At 44.4% G+C, this 25,450-nt stretch overlaps 1 protein-coding gene across 2 annotated transcripts in view; it reads left to right on the forward strand.

The window, feature by feature from the left end:
• RHPN1 (rhophilin Rho GTPase binding protein 1) overlaps window positions 1-8,900 on the forward strand; it is a 186,200-nt gene extending 177,300 nt beyond the window's left edge. For both annotated transcript variants that reach the window (XM_029592174.1, XM_029592175.1), the window contains 2 exons: window positions 2,294-2,452; window positions 7,897-8,900. In XM_029592174.1, the coding sequence (XP_029448034.1) occupies window positions 2,294-2,452; window positions 7,897-8,094 (357 nt within the window). In that variant the 3' untranslated portion in view covers window positions 8,095-8,900. The remainder of the gene's footprint in view (window positions 1-2,293; window positions 2,453-7,896) is intronic.
• The last annotated feature ends 16,550 nt before the right edge of the window (window positions 8,901-25,450 follow it).

A 25,450-nucleotide genomic window follows, 5' to 3' on the forward strand; every position in this document is an offset into this window, starting at 1 on the left:
GATTTGTATCCTTTTGAAGGTGCAGTCTCCAGAACTGTATATACGAGGTCTCACAAGGGATTTATATAGGGGGAATATCACTACCTTTTTTCTGCTATTTATCTCCCTGTGCACTCATGCATCTTTCTTGCAGTTTCCATTGCCTTATCCTCCTGTTTGGCCACCTTTAAAATCATCAGATACGACCGTCCCAGGGTCCTGCTCTTTCATGCATAGAAGAATTACATCCCCTATACTGCACTGCTCCCTTCAATTTTTGCAGCCCAAATGCAAAACTCTGCATTTTTTTATAATTAAATCTTAGCTGCCTCAACTTTACTAGATCCTCTCCTCATGTTTTCCATACCTTTCTGGGTATCTACCCTGTTGCAGATTTTGGTATTGTCCACAAAGGCAAACTTTTTTTTCCCAACAATCCTCCTACAATATTGCTTATGAAAATGTTGAAAAGAACCAGTCCAAGCACTGATCCCTGTGGCACCCCACTAGTAACGCTCATCTCCTCTGAGTGAATTCCTTTTACCACTACCCTTTGTTGCCTCCCTCTCACCCAGTTTCTAACCCAGTCAATCACTTTAGGGCCCACACCTACATCTAGTGCTCTCCCCCTGATCCAACTCTCTGGTCACCCAATCAAATAAATTGTTCAGATGTATCAGACACTATGCTGCCTCGGTAAAATTGCATTGTTTTGAAATACTACTGGTGCCAGCAGACCAGTGTCTCATTCTTCTGAGCTGTACTTCAATTTTCTTTTTTTCACCTGGGCTGCCAGCTCAGTCAAAACCAAGGCTGGGATTTAGCATTATCAGCCTTCAGTTGCGGCTACCTGGGGATTTCTCCCCCTCATTTTATATTTCTCCAGCCGGGCTGTGCACCAGGGCTGCTTCTAAAACCCTGCAGTAATGGGCCTTGAAAATGTCCACCGGGTGTCACCGTTGAGTGATGAATACGACACCCCTCCTTGAGGCCTGTGAACGCGGCCTCTGCAGCATCTCCAGTCCTAGCTGACCCAGAAGATGCTACGCAAGGATCAACTCTGGGTCCTTCCAAGCTGTCCCTCCTGCTTCAACTTCCTGTTTAATTATTTCATCACTTTCCCTCTGCTTGACTGATAAACTTCCCAGATTTCAGCTGAGGGGATGTGACAGGCCAGCTGCAAAGCACAGTGGACAAGTGCAGAAGCACCATGGTCTCTATAGCATCTAGGTGGAAACCTCCTTTATGGGAATGAAATCAGTCTGGATTTCTGAAATCTCAATCGGATATTACTGTGCACTGTACAGTCTTACCACATCAGAATCAGGCGTGCATTCACCTCCCGGGTGAATATGGCAGCGTGATTCTGGTGCCTGATCTACAGGATGGCTTTTAAACAGGAGAAGCATTGCTATTCCTCAATAAGTGGCTTGCCCAAGAGCATGCAGATACATAGTAGCAGAGCAGGGATTAGATCTGAAGCACAAAACTTAAGGTCACATAAAGTTAACATAAGATTTGCCATACTGGATCAGACCAAAGGTCCATCAAGCCCGTATCCTGTTTCCAACCAAGACCAATCCAGGTCACAAATATCTGGTAGGATCCCAAAAGTAAATAGATTCCATGCTGCTTATCCCAGAGATAGGCAGTGGATCTCCCCAAGTCCACCTTAATAATGGTTTATGGACTTTATTCCCAGGAGCTTGTCCAAACCTTTTTTTAAAGCCAGCTTTGCTAACAGATTTCACCACATCCTCTGGCAATGAATACGAACTTAATTATGCAGATTAAAAATACATTTACTTCTATTTGTTTTAAGTGGTCTACTTGGTAACTTCATTGCATGTCCCCTAGTCTTTGTACTTTTGGAAAGAATAAACAGATTTGCATTCACACGTTCCATTCACTCATTATTTTATAGAACTCTGTGGTATGTCCTCTCAGCCATCTCTTCTCCTTCCTGAAGAGCCCTAACCTCTTTAGCCTTTCCTTATAAGGGGAATTGTTCCATCCCATTTATCACTTTGGTTGCCCTTCTGTTATCTTTTCTAATTCTGGTACACCTCATTTGAGATACGGTGACCAGAATTTCTCACAATACTCAAGATGTGGTCGCAACACATAGAAACATAATTTAAACTCACATCCCAAGGGTTCTGGCGTTCTGTACTGCACTTTCCAGTCCTTCAATCTCCAAACTGTTTGTTTTTTTGTGCATCCGCCCTGACCTGTGTAGCTCTGGTAATAGAGCCTTTCAGGAGGATGGCCTTGGCTTGCCTTAGCCTGACAGAGCTGGTCTCTTTCCGTGCAGGAAGCTGGCCTGAAGGAAGGCGACTACATTGTGTCGGTGAATGGCGAAGATCGTAAATGGGCCAAACACTCCGAGGTGGTGCAGCAGCTGAAGAACGTGGGGGAGGAGGGAGTGGAAATCGATGTCATTACTCTGCAAATCCCAGACGCGCACAACTTGGTAATTTTGAGGGTCCTGGATGCAAGGCAGGCAGCTGACACAGCTGAAACTGAAAGGGGGGGCGGAGGGAATGTTGCATATAGTGAGTATTCACAGGGCTGAGTGGGCGCGGTTTAGTCTGTCCAGCCCTCCACGCCGTTGTTAAAATCACTTCTGGAAACACTGCATCTTATTCCACCTAGCGGGGGGGTGTTTTCCTTCCTTATGAATAAGAGGCTTGGTGCTGGGGGTGAGGGGTTCTCTAACCCACATTACATAATGAAAGTTCTGAATTGGACATTTGAATCCAAAGTAATGTAACTGATTTTAGACGCTTTAAAACACAACGCGTTTTCAGAGGGGAGGCCACGGGTGAGTCGCCTCACCTTTGAAAATTTGTTCTGTTTTCCTGCCTCTGACTTTAGTGCACTGATGATTTAAAAGGTGCACGACCTGGAGTGCAAGCCCTGAACAGGACAGAAGGGGGAGGCCCGGGAACAAGCAGAGGATCCTTGTTCGTGAAGAGAAGTCCAGAGATGAACTTGAGTACAGGGCATTGTAACAGGAAGCAAATAGGGCAGGCGGATTAGATGGGCCTTGCGGTCCTTTTCTGTCAACAGGTTCTCAGTTACTTGGATCCTGTCGCTGTTTTCTCCTCCACCACCTCCCCTGGGAGGCTCTTCCGTGTATCCACCACCCTTCCTGTGAAGGGCTGTTCCCTGTACGTACCCGGATCAGTACTCGTGAGTCTGCCCCTTTCAGCCTCATCTCATTTATTTATTTTATTTAGAAATTATTTAGAAGCTTTTATATACCGATGAACGTTGGGAACATCTCATCTGTTCACAGTAAACAAAAAATGCAGCTAAACGAGCTTTACAGAGAACTATGAACAATGCGCTTAAAATTGAACAAATTTGGGGAGAAAATAAAATACAAGGGGGCGAGTCAACTAGGGCATACTGTAAAATTAGAACTGAACAATTTACAATAAGTGTGGGATCAAAATGTAATTAAATAAGAGAGAATGTCATATAACTTAGAATAGCATAGAATTCAAAAGGGGGAGGACGGTAGTTATGAGTAAGCTTGTCTAAACAGGGAGGTTTTCAGATTCTGCTTAAATTTTTTTTGGGCAAGGTTCCTGACGCAGGAAGGGATGGGAGCTTGTTCCATAGGACGGGTCCCGCCAAAGATAATGCCCGAGCTCTAGTGGAACCGAGTTTCGACTGCTTAGGGGAAGGGACGGGAAGTGTTGCTGCCTTTATGGGTCTGTTTGAGCTGTGAAAGGTAAGGTGCTCAGTGAGCCAGTTCATGTTTTGGTTATGGAGTGCTTTGTGGATGAGAGTGAGAGTTTTGTATGTTCTTTCTGTGACAGGTAACCGATGAAAGGTGTTTTAGAACCAGGGTGATGTGATCGTTTTTGTGTGTGTTAGTGAGGATCCGTGCAGCAGCATTTTGGAATAATTGAAGTGGTTGCAGTGTGCTTTTGGGTAAACCTAGGAGAAGGGCGTTGCAGTAGTCAATTTTGGATAGAATGAATGCTTGTAAGATAGTGCGAAAGTCGCTGAGGTGTAGTAAGTGTTTGATTTTTTTGAGGGTGTGAAGTTTGAAATAACAGGCTTTGAGTGTGTTGTTGATATATTTTTTGAAGGAAAGAAGGTTATCAATGGTGATGCCAAGACTGCGAACATGTTCGTTGGAATGGGGGGAATGGGGATTGTAGCCTAGGTGCAGGGGAGGGGAAATGCTTTGGGGGGTGATGTGTAGTATCTCTGTTTTCGCAGTGTTGAGTGCTAGGAAGTTGCTTGTCAAGAATGTATTAATCACCGTTAAAGTGGAATTCCAGGTCTCAGTAGCTTTTTGAAGTGTGTCATTTACAGGAATAAGAATATATAAACATTCTTTATATACTGATTGAAACAATTTTGTGCTAAGCGGTTTGCAATCACATATATCATCTAATACAAAGCATAAAGTGAACTTTAAAATGTTATGTGTATCCTATAGTCCACAGTTCCTTGTTTCACTGTAAAGCGCTTGTTGCTAAGTTTTGTTGTATGTGAACTGATGAGATGTTCCCAACGTTCATCCGTATATAAAAAACTTCTAAAAAAAAAAAAAAATCAATTAAATAAACCAAAACATCCATCCTTAATAAAGGCTTGCCTTATTTATACCTTCCAGTTATTTGAGGGAGGGATTTTCCAAGACCCTGCTGAAGTCTGTGGGAGCAAAACGTGCACCCCGTTTTCAGTGTCTGTGCACGCTTTCCCTGTGACTGTTCTCCATGGGTACGGAGATCCCGTGGACGCTGGAGAGGCTTTTTGTGCAGGTGAAATTTGATCTAAAAATCCAGCCGTCGTGCATGATTTTTCTCTTCCCTGCCTAAGCCTGTCGCTGGGGATGCCAGCTTTTAGGCAGACTGAGGGGGAGGACTCTTCAGACAGACAGTTTACCCGGGTGAAAGGCTTTGAGCGTATTTTAATGTGCCGCTGCTATCCCCCCTCCTCTCTCTCCTTCAACACCCTAGAATAACTCCTATGCATTGCACAATCTGCACCTAAGTTTAAAACAGTATCAACACACAGGTCCTAGTCACAGTTTGAAAAAAGGCTGCCAGATTTTAAAACCTTTTTTAAAAACTGAATCGCATGCTTCTAATGTGAAGCAAAAAGATTGGTATCTATCATCCCGGACACACACAGCCATCTCCAGCAACAAGTCCCTTGGAACTGAATATAGTGCAAATTAATTGTGACCTGAATCAAGAAAAATCGAATCGTAGAAAGCAAAAGAAGTAACACTTATACAATATCCAAATGGTCGTGCCAGAATTTGAGGGATTCAGAAACCTCTTTGCACACCTATGTGGTCAAACAGAACAAACCGTTTTAGGTGAAGTGGGGTACATTGCTCCTGGGGACAAATAAACAGTACAGAAACCATCCCAACCCAAGCCCTTTCCTGATTACATGCTTCAGTTAAGCATCGCAGATTCACACGCAGAACCTCAGGAAGTGTAGACGGCCCTACTGAAGCCACTCCTCTCACTTAGACATGCAGTAGTACACTAAAATTAACAGTCACAAAACATGGTGCTTTTGAAAATTAGCTGCACACATAACTTTGGCACTTAACATGATCAAGTCCCAATTTCTCACATCTAAGTGTCAACTAAATTTTCAAAAACTGAGCTCTAATCGAGTCAAGTAATGCATTCAGAATACATGTAAAGCAGGTGTAATTTTCCATAAATTACTGCCACATTAGGCATTGGACCTTGCATTTAAACCAGAAAATAGAGATTATAAATTGTCTTCACAGGGGATAGGCAGCTGCTTCGAGGCCAATATTCACAAACCAGGAAAATGGATAACATATTCATGTAGAGTTAGCTGGCTAACTTATCCATGAGATTCAGTGGGATAAACGTCCCACTAAATATCCCCAGTTAAAGTTATTTGGCTAACCATAACCAGGTAACTTTAAACATAATCCAATACTCTTTTGAATATTGCCAGTTAGATATCAAGTTTTCAGACTATAATTTAAAAAAAGTTTAATTCTCCAGGGCCCCCTTCCCCGTACATCCTAACCTTTGCTCCGCTGATAACTTAATGTTAGGTTGGTCTTGAGCCTGGATCGTGGTAGCGATCAGGCTAGCATTTCTGCTGTTGCTAGTAACTAGGGTGGGAGGGAGGAAGGGGGGGGTTGTACTACTGCCAGAAGGCCCTGCCTTCTGCACTTTTCCTAAATTACCATAAAACTTTTCACCTGCTGTCAGGCACGTCAAAAATTAGCCTAATCACTTCAGTTGGCTAACTCAATCCTGCCTCGGAATGCCCCCAAATATGCCCCTTCCTTGTTCAGCTAAATCGTAGCCGGAAGATGACTTAGCCGGCTAACTTTTAGCTGGATAAGCAAGGGAAATATTGAAAACTAGCCATTTAGATGGATAACTTGTGAGTTACCTGTCTAAATGGCTTTGGATATTGACCTCACTGTCTCTGGCCACTGCAGCTTTGTAGAAAAAAAGGATGCGCTAGATATATTCAGATATCTCAAAGATATTAATAGTGTACTGTAGGGGTCCTCGAGAGCCACAAACCGGTCTGTTTTTAGGATTTCCGCAATGAAGGTGCAAGAGGTATTTGCATGCCTTGCTTCCACTGCATGCAGAAATACCTCCTGAAGATTAGTTGTGAAAATCCTGAAAAGCAGAACAGTCTGTGGCCCTCAGAAACTGGGTTCAGGGACCTGTGATGTACAGGAAGCAAACCTTACTGAGTGGACAAGAAGCTCCTTTTCGTCCTGCTCCATCCGGTAAGACTAAATTTCTCCTTCTAGAACAAGGCTCCCAGAGTATCAAACTCAGGGGTAACATTAGAAGATATTTCTTCAAAGAAAGAGGGACGGTGGCAAGAAATGCCCTGCTTGCAGAGATGGAGAAGGCCAAAGCGTAACCGAATTTAAGAAAGCCTGGGATTAAGCCCAGAGAGTGTTTAGTTAAAAAGGAATGAAGGGAATGAAATTGGGCAGACTGGACGTCCTAATCTGCTGCCATAATAAGACCTTACTGTGGCAGGTCTGCGTAAACCATGGGCGCTCAAGATATCCCTAATGAATATGCATGAAAATATTTGCATTCACAGGAGAGAGTGCGTGCAAATACATCTCATGCATATTCATTAGGGATATCCTGAAAACCCGACCGGCTGGGGGGGGCCCGTAGAACTGGTTTGAGCACTCCTGATGTAAACCACCCTGACTCTGAGAAAGAGGATTGGCTGACTTTTTATTATCTTGGTGTGACATGAATGACCATCCACTCTTATTGCCCGTTTTTGTGGGGTTAGGCTTTTTGCAAATGGTATTCCAGCCATAAATAAACATGGTCTTTCTTCATAGTTTTGGGTTTGTTTGTTATTTTTTGGCACAATGCTTTCCTCCTGCTCCTCTGGACTTAACAGCTTAGTCAGGACTGTGCTGTGTTGGTGTATAGCACCTCGAGCCTTCATTTGCAAGCACCTGGAGTGGGAAGGGTGTGGGTTCCTCCTCCCCCCCCCCCTTCCCCCAAATCAGCCCGGCTATTGCAGTAAAAGGCCTGGGTTGCAGGCCACAAACTGACTCCTTCCAGAACTCAGGGAATGTAGACCATAAATCCAGCCACTAGGTGTCACCATTGGGCAATGACAGACTCCCATCCCCTCCCCCCTCCACAGCATCCCCATCTTTAGGTGACCTGGGAATCTCCTAGGGTTTCATTGCACATCAGCAATACTTTAAAGCAAAGTGAAAATACCTTAGTATGAGATTCTAATTTATTGCTGAAGTAATGATCTTTTATGCCAATAAATTTATGCTTATACTGCAATTAGTAAAAGAGTAGTTTAGTTCAGGATTGTTTTTCCTGCTCATTTTGACGTTTTTCTTTGCTTTTATTTGTTTCTAAATCTTGAAAGGTGGACAAGAAGCCTCTTATGATGTCATCGAGCGGGCTGCAGAAAAACAAAGAAAACAGGAAGAATGTCATGAACAGCAAGAGCACCAGCACTTTGCTAGCCTGGAACAAGAAGAGCACCCTCAGCAAAAGGAGCGCCACTAGCAGTGTGCTCAACCTGCCCTTCACTGTAGGCCACAGCAACAAGTCTCAGAATTGACCTCTGTCACAGCAGCATTCCACCTGCCTTGTCCCGCAGGTCACGGCAGCACATCAGGAGAACTGACTCTTGCCACAGCAGCACTCTGCCTGCCATGTACTGTAGTCTGTACTGACCTGTTTGGCAATGTTTCATTCTAGTTTTAAGTCCTGCGGTTTTCTCTAACCAAGTTTCTAAGGACCTTGTAGCTCATGTGTCGTAATGTCTAGTTCTCTGAAGGCAAGCAGTTTACTTTAGTCACACCTTGGGCAATAACCAGATTTATAGAACAATTATCTGCTTAAATAAAAAAGCATGGTACAAAAATTAGCATACATTATACAGTAAACATTAAAATTATTTCTAACTTCCAATACAATTAAGTAACTACTCATAATCCCAAATGAAATCTTAAGTAAGACTCAATATGCAACCTCAACCTCCATGAAAATATTCCCAACCAGACCTCGAGGATAAATCTGGTAAAGCAGTGGCCACAGAGAATTCCAGTACTCACACGAATAATGTACATTGTACATGTTCAGAACTTTTCAGGAAATGTTTTGAGATCCCACTGGATATCTGTGGTAGTTCATGCAGTGTGCCTCAGTTTCTTGTTTATTGCCCCTAGAAACATTACTGTAACTTAGCATTGCTCCAGATACCTACTTGGGGTTAAACCTGTGGACATTGAGTGTCTTACTAAACTCTGCTCAGGCCTGCCTACTGCTGCACACGGTGTACCTATGCTGGCAGTCTGCCATCTGGTTTCCTGCTTGCCTCTGGGATAGTGAGACCCCACACAACCCAGTGGGACACACAATTCCTAGAAATGCACCTCCAGACGGAATACAAAAATGTTGGGATTGTCAATTAGCCATAAGATAGAGCTAACAAACTAAAGTGTTTATTAACAAATAATAAAAACAGTGAACAGAAAACAAGATTTAATTTGTGAACAGCAACAGGTTAAATAACAAGAACTCATACAGTTAATGCTAAGTAGACTAGAGATGCCCAGCTTTGGTCCTCAAGAGCCACAAATAGGTCTGGTTTTTCAGGATCTCCACAATAAATATGCATGAGATATATTTGCATGCACTCTTTCAATGTATGGAAACATCTCTCATGCATAGGGGAGAGGCTGTTCTTAAGGATGTGGATTGTGGGGGCAGGGCTTTGGCACAGATCTGGTTCCTTTTCACTTCCATCCAAGACTGTGATTTATGGAAAATTCTGGGCTAGGTCATTCTGGAACTGGTAGTGTACAACCAATGAAAGGCCAAGGCACTGGCTTCCTGCCCAATAGCAATACAGAATGTTGCAACATTACGCCACTTTTGTGGAGCCTGGGGAAGTTATGCATTCCAAGCCTTGCTTTGGAGTACGGAACAGCTTAACCTGTTTAGTCCTAGCTACGAGAAACTGCAGAGACAGCAGGAGTTAGGCTGTCACATGCCTATCCCTTCAAGGATTGCAAGGGAAATGAGATCTTATTGGGGAACCAAAAAAGGTCTAAGTTCAAAATAATAAATCTCAGCACACAAAAAAAAATCCTCATCTTTGCCACAAGTACCCACAGATTTGTGCCTGCTTTTTTTTGCAAACACTTTTTCCAACTAAAAAGCACATAGTTTTGATAATCCAAAGCAACATGTGTTGCTTTGGATTATCTGTTTCAACTAACCTAATTCTACCTATAGAAATACATCTGGGAAAAATGTCCATAATTTTACCCACCTTGTTTAAAGAACCCATTTTTATGGGTAACACACTTTTAACCATCAAAATAACTTCAGAAGTACATAAGATTTGCCGTACTGGGTCAGACCAAAGGTTCCTCAAGCCCAGTATCCTGTTTCCAACAGTGGCCAATCCAGGTCACAAGTACCTGGCAGGATCCCAAGGGTTATACAGATTCCATGCTGCTTATCCCTGGGATAAACAGTGGATTTCTGCAACTCCACCTTAATGGTTTATGGACTTTTTCTATAGGAACTTGTAAAAAACAATGTATTTTAAATGCAGCTACACTAATAGCTTTCACCACATCCTCTGGCAATGAAATCCAGAGCTTAATTATGCGTTGAGTAAAAATATTTTCTCTTTGTTCATTTTTAAATGGATCACCTAGTAACTTCATTGCATGTCCCCTAGTCTTTGTATGCTTTGAAAGTGTAAACTGATTAATGTTTACTCATTCCACTCCTTATTTTATAGACCTCTGTCATATCTCCTCTCAGTAGTCTCTTCTCCAGGCTGCAAAGTCCTAACATCTTTAGCCTTTTCTCATAGAGTACTCATTCCATCATCTTTATCATTTTGGTTGCTGTACTGTTTCTTTTCTAATTCTGCTATATCTTTTTTGAGATGCGGTGACCAGAACTGCACACAGTACTCGAGATGAGGACACACCATGGATCGATACAGAGGCATTATGCTATTCTCTGTTTCATTCTCCATTCCTTTCCAATAATTATTGCTTGCTTTGCTGCTGCTGCACACTGAGCAGAGGATTTCACTGTATGATGCCTAGATTATTTTACTGAATGGGGACTCCTAAGGTGGAACCTTTCTTTATGTAGCTTTAATTTGGGTTACTCTTCCCTAAGTGCATCACTTTGCACTTGTCCACATTAAATTTCATTTGCACTTTGTATGCCTGTTTTGCAAGGTCCTCTTGGAATTTCTCACAATCCTCTTGTAGTAACAACTCCGAATAACTTTCTCATCAGCAGATTTGATCACCTCACCCATTCCCATTTCTGAGTTGTTTAGAAAAATATCAAAAAGCAGTGGTCCCAGAACAGATCCCTGGGGCACTCCAATATTCACCTTTCTCCATTAGGAAAATTTACCATTTAACCCTATTCTGTTTTCTATCTCTTAACCAGTTCTCAAAACAGAACACTGCCCCCATCCCATTACTTTTTAAGAAGTCTTCCAAGAAGTCTCTCATGAGGGACTTTTCATATACTTTCTGGAAATTCAGATACATTATATCAACTGGATCACCTTTATCTATATTCTTGTTTATGCCCTCAAAAAAAAGTAGCAGATTGGTGAGGCAAGACTTCTCTTGACTTAAATCCATTAAACTGTGCCTATCTATATATTCAACAATGTTGTTGTTTGATAGTTTCTATCATTTTGCCTGGCACAGATATCAGATTCATTGGTCTGTACTTTCTTAGATCATCCCTTGATCCCTTTTTAAAAATAGGCATTACATTGGAAACCCTTCAGTCTTCAGGTACCATAGACAATTTTAATGATAGTTTACAAACTACTAATAGCAGATTGACAATTTCATTTTTCAGTTATTTCAGCAGTCTGGGATGTATAACATCTGGTCCAGGTTATTTGCTACCCTTAAGTTTATCAATTTTTCCTACTACATCTTTCAGGTACACTGAGATTTGTTTCAGTTCTGCTGAATCATCACCTTTGAATATCATTTCTGGCATAGGTATCTCTTACTACTTCCTCAGTGAAGACTGAAGCAAAGAATTAATTGAATCTCTTTGTTATAGCTTTCTCATCCCTATGTGCCCCTTTCACCCCTTGATCATCTAATGATCCAACCGACTTTCTTGCAGGCTTTTTACTTTGAATGTACCTGAAAACGTTTTTGAGTTTTTGCTTCCATGGGAAGCTTCTTTTCAAATTCTCTTTGCCTTCCTTATCAGTGCTTTGCATCTAACTTGCCTGTGCTTATGCTGTTTCCTGTTTTCTTCATTCAGAACCCTTTTCCATTTCTTCAAACATGTTCTTTTAGCTATTATAGCTTTTCACCCCACATTTTTAAACATGCCGGGAGTTGTTTAGCCTTCCTTCCACCTTTTCTAATGTGTGGAATACATCTGGTCTGGGCTTCCAAGATAGTATTTTTAAATAATGAATCATTCAAAAAATAGTCCAAAAGCGTAAGAGTGAAGAATAAAATTTAAAAAATAAGACACTCATGCATAGAAATATAATATATGGATAGAGCACTAATTGCAACAAGGCATAAAGATAATTAAATTGAGAACCATCATACCACCGGGGCAGGTACTGGGTAAAACTTTTCTCCACGATGCCGGTCATGTATAATCTTCAGTCAAAGAGTCTCTTTTTTTTTATATTTTATTAAAGTTGCTCATTAAATGCCCATGTAAAAGTTGTAGAAGTTATAGAAGTATTAAAAGTTCAACATAACATATGCAAAAGAAGCTTACTTGTGCTGAAAGGTCAAATTATATATTCAAAAAGAAAAATCCAACAAAGCCCTACATGGCATCATGTTTCGATAGTCTCTGCTTCAGGGGCATCAATTCACAGGAATTCTGGCCCAAACACCCATGTTTGAATACATCTAAAACATTGGTGAGGGGGGGGAACAGGGTTCTCCATTTGGCTAAAAAAAAACAATCTTGGATTTTCAAGTTAAACACGATGGCTCCACAGAGTTTAAACAAAGAAAAATATTTGTTGATTTTGTTAGCGGTAAGTTTCCCGATGGTCCCATCATGAATGTTAGTGAAAGAGGCGGTCCCAATTACGACAGCCAATTTGAAGAAACTGATACACCTTTTCAGGAGAAGTTGTTCCCTTTGACCTCAAAAGGGAGGCGTTGCTCGGATGGCCGTCTTTAAAAAAAAAAAAAAAAAAAAAAAATTTAAGCAGACTCATAACACTGATCCTGTCAGTGCACAGCACTGCAAGGGGTGGTCCTTGATGACGTCAGTAGGGGGTTTTCCTGACGGCCATCTTTAAATACCGCATGGACAGCCAGCGTTTTTACAGACTATTTTGCAAGAGGATTACCTATGCCGTTGAGACCTTGCCGCTCTTTGCCACATTGAGGACAGTAAGTTTTTCTACTACATTTCTTCTTACTATGTTAAGATTAGCAGTTTTCCAGCTTGCAAGCTTTCATTAAAAATTCAAAATTATAATCCCACTTGTATTTTATATTATTCAATATGTTTTCACACTGTTTTCTAAAAAGCACAAGTTGGCAATCTTTCCTTTTTTTTTTTAATGTTTTGGATGCATTCAAACGTTGATGCTTGGGCCAGTATTCCTGTGAATTGATGCCCCTGAAGCAGAGACTATCGAAACATGGTGCCAAGTAGGGCTTTGTTGGATTTTTCCTATCCAATACCCTGGTGCAGTTTAATCTAACCTTTCAGCACAAGTAAGCTTCTTTTGCTTATGTTATGTTGAACCTTAATACTTCTATAATTTCTACAACTTTTACATGGAGGCAACACAATACAATAGATGCCAGGAAATGTCCGTTTAGATTCTTTATTATGGAGACTCGTTCAACCGCTAAAAAGCCCGACTCAGGCCGAGTTTCGCCCACGCAATGGGGCTGCCTGAGGGGCTACAATTCATAAATAACAAATGTAACTTAACAATATAGGACATACATAACTCAGATAAAATTATAAATACATATAAATGGTAACATATAAAATGGAACATATAAATTGAAACACGCACAATGTAAAGATGTAGCTAGACACAATGATTGAATGATTTTACCTGTATGCAATATTGCTTGTATGTGTATGATAGTTGTCTCATACCATCAAGTTTATCAGAAAATCTGCGGAATATTTAAAAAAAAAAAATGATTACACATCTAATATAAAAATTTTTTTTGAATGAATCTTAAAAAGCGAAATAACAGGCACCAAAAATGTGGAAATAAAAATACCAGTGTGCAAGCACATGTGAAGTACATTAAAATAATATAAACAAGAATATGAGGTAATTGTAAGGGCTACAACATATAGGGGTAGATTTTCAGAGCCCTGCTCGCCTAAATCCGCCCAAAACCGGGCGGATTTAGGCGAGCAGGGCCCTGCGCGCCGGGAAGCCTATTTTACATAGGCCTCCCGGCGCGCGCAGAGCCCCGGGACTCGCGTAAGTCCCGGGGTTCTCGGAGGGGGGCGTGTCGGGGGCGTGTCGGGGGGCGGGCCCGGTCGTCGCGGCGTTCCGGGGGCGTGTCGGCAGCGTTTTGGGGGCGGGTACGGGGCGTGGCTACGGCCCGGGGGCGTGGCCGCGCCCTCCGTACCCGCCCCCAGGTCGCGGCCCGGCGCGCAGCAGGCCCGCTGGCGCGCGGGGATTTACGTCTCCCTCCGGGAGGCGTAAATCCCCCGACAAAGGTAAGGGGGGGGGTGTAGACAGGGCCGGGCGGGTGGGTTAGGTAGGGGAAGGGAGGGGAAGGTGAGGGGAGGGCAAAGGAAAGTTCCCTCCAAGGCCGCTCCGATTTCGGAGCGGCCTTGGAGGGAACGGGGGGAGGCAGCGCGGCTCGGCGCGCGCAGGCTATACAAAATCGATAGCCTTGCGCGCGCCGATCCAGGATTTTAGTGGATACGCGCGGCTCCGCGCGTATCTACTAAAATCCAGCGTACTTTTGTTTGCGCCTGGAGCGCAAACAAAAGTAGGCTGTTCGCGCTCGTCTGAAAATCTACCCCATATTGTCTAGTGTGTTGTAAAAATTGCAAATAGAAAACTAAAAACCAGAAAGTCATTCTAAAAAACACATTGTCACACAAAACCACTTTTAAAAAAAAATTGTATGGATAACACAGCTCTACTTAAAAAAAAATACCCGCAAATGCAAGACTATAACATCGGCAACTTGCACCCTCGTGTGCTCGCTCCACCCCCCCCCCCCCCCCCCTTGCCATCCATACATCAATATATATAACACACATACTGCAAGTTTGGTGAAAAAACAGGTCGCAGCTTTATAGATTACTAGCCGTTAAGCCCGTAACAACGGGCTACATTAAAAACATTTTTTTCGGTCCATTTCCTTCCCCCTCATTCTCACTCCCACCTCCCCCTCGTTCTCCCTTTCCCCTTCCCCTCATTCTCCCTTCCACCTCTCCCTTCCCAACCCCATTCTCCCTCCCACTCCTTCTCACCTCATTCTCTCCTCCCTCCCCCTCCCCTCAGTCACTCCCCTCCTCTCCCAGCTCATTCACAACGCCATCGGATAGCGCATGCGCCGCCGCCGCTACGGGTCCGGGTCCTCGCTGCCGCCGCCGCTACGGGTCCTCTCAGCGCCATTTTTGTAAATAGGCGAACTCTGGCCGACGTGCGCACATGCGCGGTAGAGCTGCTCTCTACTGCGCATTTGCGGCACGTCGGTCAGGGCTTCCTTATCTAGTAGATTGTGGAATATGGTCGGTGTCAGTCTATAAACAAAGTTTATTGAACTTTAAAGAATAACTTGCGCAATTGACAGCCACACACCTTCAATACTACAAAACACATCACAAAATGGTGTCGGCACAACTATACCAATATGTAACAAAGACCACTTGAAAAGGCTGTGATTCCATATATTGAAAACATCTATAAAATGTGGAGTAAAAATAATTTGTAACTGAGAATCTTTAAAAAAATAATGTATTATAGACAACTGAAACACACTAAGAAGCCGTCACTCCTCCTCGCCAACGCCGCCGCTGCTCGATGCTGCCGCCGCCATGTTTGTAAATTCAGCTGACGCTCGCTGAGACCGACGAGCTTGCCCGCACATGCGCAGTAGAGCTGCTCTCTACTGCGCATTTGCGGCACGTCGGTCAACCTTCGTTTATTAGGTTGATTAACATGAAATAAATGTATCTGTACCTGAGTGGTTGTGCGTCCTGTGCTTCGTGCCAGCGTCCGCCATGTAAGCCTGTCTACCAAAACCTCTTACTGGCCCCCCCCCCCCCCCCCGCCATGTCCAAGCCACGGGGTCATTCCTCCGGGCAGCGCCCGCCCACTTTTACGCACTTTCCAATCTCCTAGGACCCCGGTTTGTCCACAGTGTCTTCCCGGCCCCCACCTGGCCTACCAATTTGGGTATCCCCGTCACCAGTCTGGGATAGTGTCATCTTGTCCCAGGCTCCCCCAACACTCCTACTGCGGCCTAACTTCAGCAATTACACGCTCCAATGCCTCTTGTATGGCGTTATTAAACAAATCATACCCCACGTCTGACAGGTGTGTCAAATCCGGCTGATATAAGCCCAAGCATGGCTCGTCCGCCCACTCGTGCCTGATGGTAAGTATGCCCATCCCCTGTGCCCATACCTCTATTTGTCTGTTAACCTTTTTCCATCCCCTGCACCATACTTTGTCGCCCTGCCATTTCAGCCAGGGTATAATCTCGGACCAAATTATAGTCGTCGCGTGTACCATCTCCCGTACCGCCTCCAAATCGCTTTTGATCCTATATCAGTTGTTTTCCCATACTGTTCCCCAGATCATTACCCCCTAAATTTATGACTATAATATCCAGCCGTTGCAATGTGCGCAAACTGTTTCGTAACTCCGGGATCAGTTGACCCCATTTCATTCCTCGTTTTCCCATCCATGTCAATCTGATTTCCAGCGGTGCCAAACCCAAATGCACGCCGTATGGACTCTCCCGCACCCTCCGGGCTGCCCAATGTACAAAGGAATGTCCTAACAACCATGCTATCTTCCTTTGTCTGTACGGACCTGTGGGTAAAACGGAATTTCTTGGTTAGTGTCCGATCTGTACGAATCCTGGCCTAACGTACCTATTGGCCGCTGTCGACTGCCACCTGCCTATCCTTTGAATTGTTTCCATGGGCAGACCTGCTTGCACCGAGCTTGTTGCAGCACCAATCCTAAAGGAATGTGTACCGTATTCCTCCGGGTTCAGCCCTATACTGTCCAATCCCTTATGTAACACCGCTGCGAATTGAAATTTGGCTAATGGTATCCCATCCTTATGGAGCAACAAGTGGGGGCCCCCTTTTGGCCTTATCTGCAAGAAATTCACCATATTTTTTACTGGGCAAGTTACCTGCGATGCCACCTGCACCAGCTGTATTTCTACGCCTTTTGCTCTCTGATCTGTGTTTTGATTTATGGACCCTTATTGCAATGCTCTGCCCTTCCACCTTCATATTATTATACAATATGCCATCAGTTCCTTTATCATGTTTGGATGCCACCACTAGTTTGCTAACCCTCGAAGCTGCGAAAAATGCTGTGCAAAAAGCAGCTCTGAACAATACGACTTCGAAAATCCCTGAACAAACCCGTTCCGCCGCATACCATAAACGCACAGATATCTCATGCATTATTGGCCGCCTCTTATCCCCTTTCCAAACTACCTTCCTAGCCCATCCTGCCAACATCTTCTTAACCATGAAATTGTTCAATGGGTCGCCCCACCCTTGTGCTTTTGCAAAGAATGTGAAACCTGCAAGTTGGTTCGTCGTCGCTCCTCTGGATGTTCCCTCTTCCTTTGCCCGTGCTATGAACCTTGCAATCTGCTTTCCTGCTATTCTTCCCCCTTTCCATCCTTGCTCTTGTAGGAATGCCTGCACTCTAGCAAAACCTTTGCAATAGGCTTTCCATGATACAGGAGCAACAGATGCCTTCAGCAGCCCCCATTCAGTATCGTTCCAATCCACCATAATTGGCTCGGTATTGGGACTCCTTCCTCGTCAGCCTCTGGTACCTGTTGACGAAAGAGATCCCACTTAGCCCTGGAGAGTGCATCCGCTACCTGATTATGTATACCGGGTACATGCTTGGCTCTTATTGTCATGTTTGACCTTAAACTCTGTAGTACCACTTCCCTAGGTAGTTCCGCTACCTTGGAGCAACATGCTGCCTTTTTATTAATCACTGTCACTACCGCTTGATTGTCTGACCAGAATATGATCTTATTGCGTAACTTGTGAGCCCAGACTGTGATGGCTACTAGTATTGGGAATAATTCTAAAAATGTTATGTTTTTTACCAGCCATTCTTTACCCAGTCTTCTGGCCATGGGGCTGCGCACCATGTGCCTTGACAGTATGCCCCTAGTCCCCATCCTCCCAACGCTTCTGTATAAATATCTAAGTCGTGGTTCAACAGCGCCTCGTCCTGCCATAGTGACGAACCATTGAAGCTGTCTAAGAATTCTAACCATATTATCATGTCATTTTTTATCGGGCGGGAAATTCTGATATGATACAGCGGTCGGTTTGCTCCCCTGGTCGCATCCGCCAAGCGTCTCAAAAAGGCCCTCCCCATTGGGATAACCCGGCATGCAAAATTTAGACTGCCCATTATCAACTGTATGGATACCAATGTCAACTTTTTTCTCGCCAATGACTGCCTGAGCATGTTCGTAACTTGTGTAGTTTCTCAAGCGGTAACCTCGATGTCATTGCCTGCGTATCTAATTCAATACCTAAAAATAATAGTGTAGTTACTGGGCCCTCTGTTTTTTCCCCTGCCAACAGAACCCCCAATTCCTCTGCCATTTCTTGGAATACCAACAATGTTTGTGCATATGTGTCTGTGTGTGCTGGTCCCACAAATAAGAAATCATCGAGGTAATGGGCCACGTTACCGTTTCCCGTCCTTTTCTGTAGGACCCAGTGGAGGAATGTACTGAACATCTCAAAAAATGCACAAGAAATGGAACACCCCATTGGCATGCATTTGTCAAAGTAGTATGACCCTCTAAAATGGAAACCTAACAGGGGAAAGCTATCGGGGTGTACCGGAAGCAATCTAAAAACCGACTTGATGGCCGCCTTTGCCAATAGCGCCCCCTTTCCGCAGCGCCTCACCAGTGCTACAGCCTCATCTAAGGAGGTGTATTGTACCGTGCACACTTCCTCCGACAGACCATCATTCACCGATGTCCCTGGCGGGTAGGAAAGATTTTGTATTAAACTAAACTCGCCCTGTTCCTTCTTCGGGACTACCGCCAAGGGTGACAACATCATGCTCTGGAATGGGGGTTTTGGAACGGACCCGCCATCCTACCCAGTTCGATATCTTTGTCAACCTTTTGCTGGACAGTCTTTACGTGTCTAACTACCGAGGATGCATTCCTATAACTTATGCCCCTGATCTCCCACTGGAAAGGTATTATAAAGCCTTGACCGAAACCATCCCTCAACTGTTTCGCTTCCTCCCATCTCGGGTATATCGCCAACCATTCCGTAAGAACAGACAAGCGCACTGGCGACGTTGCCTTGTCAAACGGGCTACTGTTTTCCTCTCCCATTACTCCAGGCTATATGTCCCTGACCCCTTTTTGTGCATTTCACTGCCGGGTGGGGGGCTGCGCACACCGAACATATGCGCCTAAATTTACAGTCCTGCAAAGTGCAGCCAGCCTTATTAAAATGCCAGCATACCCGGTTATTGCCAGTTTCCCCCCATTGGTTAATGCTCGTGGTTGGCTGACCGCTAAATGACCTCCCAGCTTTATGCGATGGCCCGGACTCCATGACCTTGCTGGTCATTTGTCGCAACCATAATCCCATGTCCTGCGTTGCCCAGGATAAGTTCCTGTTCTCTTCCATTTTGTCTCTAAACTTTTCATCATAGTTTAGGCAACACCAGCCCTGGTATTCTTTGTACGCTTCTAATATCGAATCTGTGTAACTCAACATAGGGGCGTGCTGGGGTGGATCCTCTCGCCCTATAACACTGATCATTCTCATGAATGCCCTAGTCCTGTTAGTTATGGTCTTGGGCACCTTGACATCTGCCCCTTTTTGCTCCTCTTTTTTCTTTCCTTTCTTTTTCTCTGCTGCCCCTTTCCTTCCTTCTAATATTGAAAATGTATCAATGTATTCCCGTTTCCTTATTTTGCTTCGCAAAGCTTTAGGTACACTCTCCCATAACTACTAAATTGGGCAGGGCTACCGCAGGCGCATTTCCGGTCTCGCTATCCCGTAGGGGCTTGCCGGGGATGGATGCTGATTCTCCACTCCCGTCTGAGTCCCCTTCCGAGGAGCCTTCACTGGAATCACTGTCATTTCTTTTCCTTTTCCCCTTCTTGCCTTTATCATCGCCAGATGCTCTGGTTCTTTCTTGACAATTTCCGCCTGTCTTGGCTCCCTCCTCTCGGGTTTCTGAAAGGCCCCGAGATGTCCCCGCCTCGTCGCTAGTCGTGTCGATGGACATTTTCATTTGTGGTGCCGCTTGCAAACTCGCTGTCTCATCCGCGGCATCTGTTGTCTCCTTCCATGCTGCTGGATTCGCCGTGCCACTCGCCGTGCCACCGGCAAGTGCCACAACTGTGACACTTGCCGATGCTGCATACCATGGCGGTGGTACCTGCCACCAGGGAGGGTACATCGCTGCCTGCCATGGAGGGATGGAGCCAGGATTTCCTTCCTGCCCCCCCCCCCCCCATATAGCGCTCCCTTGTGCTGATGCTGCAGTTCCGCTTAGCCCCATCGTGGGCCACATGGGCCAGTTCCATGGTGGTGTACAAGATTGTCCTGCTCTCTGCTGTGCTCTCTCCAGGTCTCCGCCACTGCCTCCCGCCACTTCGCCCTCTCTGCCAGCCTCCAGTTTCCTTCTGCTCGAGTTCTCTCTTGCCTGCTCCTTCCTCCCTTTTGGCAGCGGTCCTCGTCTTCCTCGTCCCTTTCCATGACCTCTTCCTCTCTCTCCTGCATTCGCTGGTATCTTTGCCCACTGTCCTTGTGGTTCTGTCTCTTTCTGCCTCCAGGTCCATCCCCTGGTCTGCCTTGCTCTCCCCAGTGCGGTTCCGCTTTCCCCAGCCATGCTCATACGGTAGAAATAAAGTTTTTTTGTTTTTTTTTATTTATTTATTTTAAAACTTTTCTATACCGTCAAGTTAGATAACCGTCACAACGGTTTACAGCAAGGCACGATAATAAAAATGTGAGTGGTATAGATTACAAATTAATCATGTGCTGTCATAGTGCGGTAACAATTCATTTCAATAAACTATGGGGCAGATTTTAAATACTTGCGCGATCGCGTACTTTTGTTCGCGCACCAGGCGCGAACAAAAGTACGCTGGATTTTATAAGATACGCGCGTAGCCACGCGTATCTTATAAAATCCGGAGTCAGCGCGCACAAGGGGCGCACAAGAGGCCTTGACCACGCCCCCGGGCTGGCGCCACGCCCCCGGGCCCACCCCCGAAACACCGCGGCACGCCCCCGGACACGCCCCCTCCCGCCCCTTTTCGAAAGCCCCAGGACTTACGCGCGTCCCAGGGCTTTACGCACGCCGGCGGCCCATGCAAAATAGGCGCGCGTAAATCCGGAAGGATTTACACGCGCGGGCCTTTTAAAATCCGCCCCTATGTGTGTAAATTAAGCTTGTCTGTTGGGAATATATTAAGCGGATTGAATTTAACATTAATGTGCATTTGTAGCTTACAAGTTTTTTTGTTTTTTTTACTCACAGTTCTATTGGAGGGAGATCTCTTCTTTTCCGGGCTTATTCCAGGCTGTCTGCTGCCTTCCTTCTTCGGAGCTCTGCCGCGTGGTCTCCCTGGGCTGCTGCCGTCCTCCTCCGTACCTCTGCCACGTGTTTGCTGTTGCTGCCTGCTCCTCAGCACCTCTCCCACGTGGTCTGCCGAAGGCTGCAAAGCCTTGCGCCGCTCGAAAACACACTGCCTGTCCCTTTAATGAGGTCCCGATTGATTCAGGTCCACTTTTTTGGCCTCAGATTTGCCTGCAAAAATCGATGTGCTGATTTAGCATCCCTTGGGGCCCTGAATCTGGGGTTGCCGCCTTCGGGTGTGTCCGCAGGCCCACCTCTTTGTCCGGGACCCAGCGATCCAAATCGTGAGAGCCGGCTGTGCCAAAAGGCCTTGGTCCGGCGCTCAAGGAGTTTTTAAAGCCCTAACTCTCAATGTCATGAGAGCAGCGTAGCCAGCGCACCGCCCCGGTGACGTCACCGCACTCCCCGGCGCCCACCCCATGGCGTCACCCACCGCATCGCGCGCACCTGCCCAGCCTGCTCCTAAGCTGCCGGAGGACCCGGATCCGGCAGCGGGTAAGCGAAAGGGGGGGAGGTTGGCGGCCCTCCTGGCAAGTGCCATGTTAGGGGGTGCCCTCCCCGCAGGCGCTTGTCGGTCCCGGATAATGATTCAGAAGTTGACCCAATCGCACTTACTTTAAAAGCATCCATACAGTGTGTGAGCCTTGTCATGAGCAAATATGTAGATAACTATTAAGCTGCTACAAATAGCGTCATGGATCCTTTAATTAAGGCTGTAGGTGCAGGGCAATAATATATTTCATATAGCTAAGGACTTCCTGCAGAATCAATTAGAAGAAAAAGTTTATAGTACAAAAACGGGCTTGATACATGTATACAATGAGTTTGAAGGTGATTAGACACAGTCAACCGGCTGTGTTTTATTACAAAAAGTAAACGAAGCAGCGCAACTGGACACATCTCTTGTTAGTTGCTTTTCAGTCTCAGAAACTTCTAATACACTGTAACATGCATTATCGATCAGCTATTTTGAAAAGGGGGTACAACGTACCAATCTAGAGCTAATCAGAAATATGCCCAAACCGCATCTAAAATGTACAAAAATTGCATCGAAAGTATTTGGCATTAAGCTTTGCCCACAGTTTAAAATCGCAGCTATTTATCAAAAACAGTTGTTGAGCTAGAACGATCAGTTATTTAAAAAAACCAAACACCGGAATAACCTGAAATAAATTACAACATTCACAAACCGCATCAAAAATATATAGTATTCAAGTTTGCCCATAGTTTAAAATCGCGGTTACTTATCGAAAGACAGTATTTGACCTGAGGAGAGAAACTTACTGACAGTGCATTCAGACAGCACATCGGTCTCCTTCTAAACGCGAACGGATATGTTGCTAAAAGAAGATACCTTTAAACGCTATGAATCGCGTCAAAAAGGCTGTCACTCAAAGTAGTGGGCGGGGTCAAAAAAGTACTCGTATGTGACAGTGAGTTGTTTCTACGGCTGAAGAAGTGAATTAAAACCCGATGACTCCCATGGACTTGAATGAGGGTATATAATTTTGTGTCACTGTCTGACTTGCAAAAAATATAGAAACAGCTGCAAGTCCATAACTATGACGTGCAACTTACTTAAAATCAATATAAATTAAAAACAAGGTGAAACACATTATAGAAACATAGAAACATAGAAATGACGGCAGAAGAAGACCAAATGGCCCATCTAGTCTGCCCAGCAAGCTTCACACATATTTTCTCTCATACTTATCTGTTTCTCTTAGCTCTTGGTTCTATTTCCCTTCCACCCCCACCTTTAATGTAGAGAGCAGTGATGGAGCTGCATCCAAGTGAAATATCTAGCTTGATTCGTTAGGGGTAGTAGCCGCCGCAATAAGCAAGCTGCACCCATGCTTATTTGTTTTACCCAGACTATGTTATTAGCCCTTATTAGCCCTTATTGGTTGTTTTTCTTCTCCCCTGCCGTTGAAGCAGGGAGCTATGCTGGATATGCGTGACGTATAAGTCTTCTCCCATGCCGTTGAAGCAGAGAGCCATGCTGGATGTGCATCGAAAGTGAAGTATCAGGCACATTTGGTTTGGGGTAGTAACCGCCGTAACAAGCCAGCTACTCCCCGCTTTGTGAGTGCGAACCCTCTTTTCTTCTCCCCTGCCGTTGAAGCAGAGAGCTCTGCTGGATGTGTGAAGTATCAGTTTTTCTTCTCCCCTGCCGTTGAATCAGAGAACTTTGCTGTATATGCATTGAAAGTGAAGTATCAGGCTTATTTGATTTGGGGTAGTAACCGCCGTAACAAGCCAGCTACTCCCCTCTTTGTGAGTGTGAATCCTTTTTTCCACATTTCCTCTTGCTGTTGAAGCTTAGAGCGATGTTGGAGTCACCGTAAGCCTGTGTATGTTTATTTAATAAGGGTATTGACTCCAGGCAGTAGCCGTCATTCTGGCGAGTCACCCACTCTTCATTGGCAGCCTCTTGACTTTATGGATCCACAGTGTTTATCCCACGCCCCTTTGAAGTCCTTCACAGTTCTGGTCTTCACCACATCCTCCGGAAGGGCATTCCAGGCATCCACCACCCTCTCCGTGAAGAAATACTTCCTGACATTGGTTCTGAATCTTCCTCCCTGGAGCTTCAAATTGTGACCCCTGGTTCTGCTGATTTTTTTCCTTCGGAAAAGGTTTGTCGTTGTCTTTTGATCATTAACACCTTTCAAGTATCTGAAAGTCTGTATCATATCACCTCTGCTCCTCCTTTCCTCCAGGGTGTACATATTTAGATTCTTCAATCTCTCCTCATACGTCATCCGATGAAGATCCTCCACCTTCCTGGTCGCCCTTCTCTGTACCGCCTCCATCTTGTCTTTGTCTTTTTGAAGGTACGGTCTCCAGAACTGAACACAGTACTCCAGGTGAGGCCTCACCAAGGACCTGTACAAGGGAATAATCACTTCCCTTTTCTTACTCGATATTCCTCTATGCAGCCCAGCATTCTTCTGGCTTTAGCTATCGCCTTGTCGCATTGGGCTACGTAGACTTTATTTAATTTGCAATCTAAAAAATCAGAATAAATAAAAAAACTGCAGTATGTGTGTGATCCATCAACTATGCCGGTGATGCAATTGATATAAAAGTCTCTGTGGTCCATGTAGTTAATGTAAAACATGCAAATGTGTCAAGGCATAAAAACATTGAAATGCGCTATATGTGTAAATAGACAGTAACCTTGGCTAAAATACTGAATGATAAAAACGAGTCACAAACACTGTGGTCTGTGTGGGCAATATGATAAAAATTATGCAACTCGAGAGAGGATATATCAAGCTGTATAATGAGCAAAGAGTAAAAAATGATGGTAAAACCATACACGTAAACCTATTATTAAATATTGAAAAAGTAAAATTATTGTATAGGTAAAATCATTCATGTAAGACAATCTGAAACATAAAAAATGCAACTAAGGTTACAGGAAAATAGGTTAATCAACTTCTAAGTTAAGACAATGAGGTTCTAAAGTATTAAACTCAAAAATATATTTCTGTTCCAGTTGAAGAAGTAATTTGTCTAAGTCTCCTCCACGCGGATTCGGGAATGGTTGATGTAGTACACAAAATTTAAAATCATTGGATTTATGATTCATCTGTAATGCGTGAGATACCAGAGGTTTGGACTCAACTTTCCTGTTAATGCTACTTTTATGTTCAATAATGCGTTTATTGAACTGTCTAATAGTCTTACCAATATATAGAGTTTGTTACAGGGACACTGTGCCACATTCACTACACCTATGCTTTTACCATTAGTGAAAGATGTCAATCTAAATTCCCTATTCTTGCCTGGAATCTTTAAAATATTAGTTTTTAAATTAACTAAGCAAACTGAACAGCACCCGCACGGTCGATGACCAGCCGGTCTTATATCAACATTCCTGTGTGATGTTTATGTGGATGAAGAAACAAATACTTTAATATTTTTCTCTTTTGTTAGCTATCATTAAATCTTTATTTTTAAAACACGGCAGTAATTGTGTTATGAACCCTCCTGTAGCGGGGCTACAGGAGGCGCCTTACCTCTTCCTGGAGGCCGCTCCAAGCCAGGGTCTCGCCTG

Source organism: Rhinatrema bivittatum, chromosome 2, assembly GCF_901001135.1.
Source record: "Rhinatrema bivittatum chromosome 2, aRhiBiv1.1, whole genome shotgun sequence".
Taxonomy (NCBI): Eukaryota; Metazoa; Chordata; class Amphibia; order Gymnophiona; family Rhinatrematidae; genus Rhinatrema; species Rhinatrema bivittatum.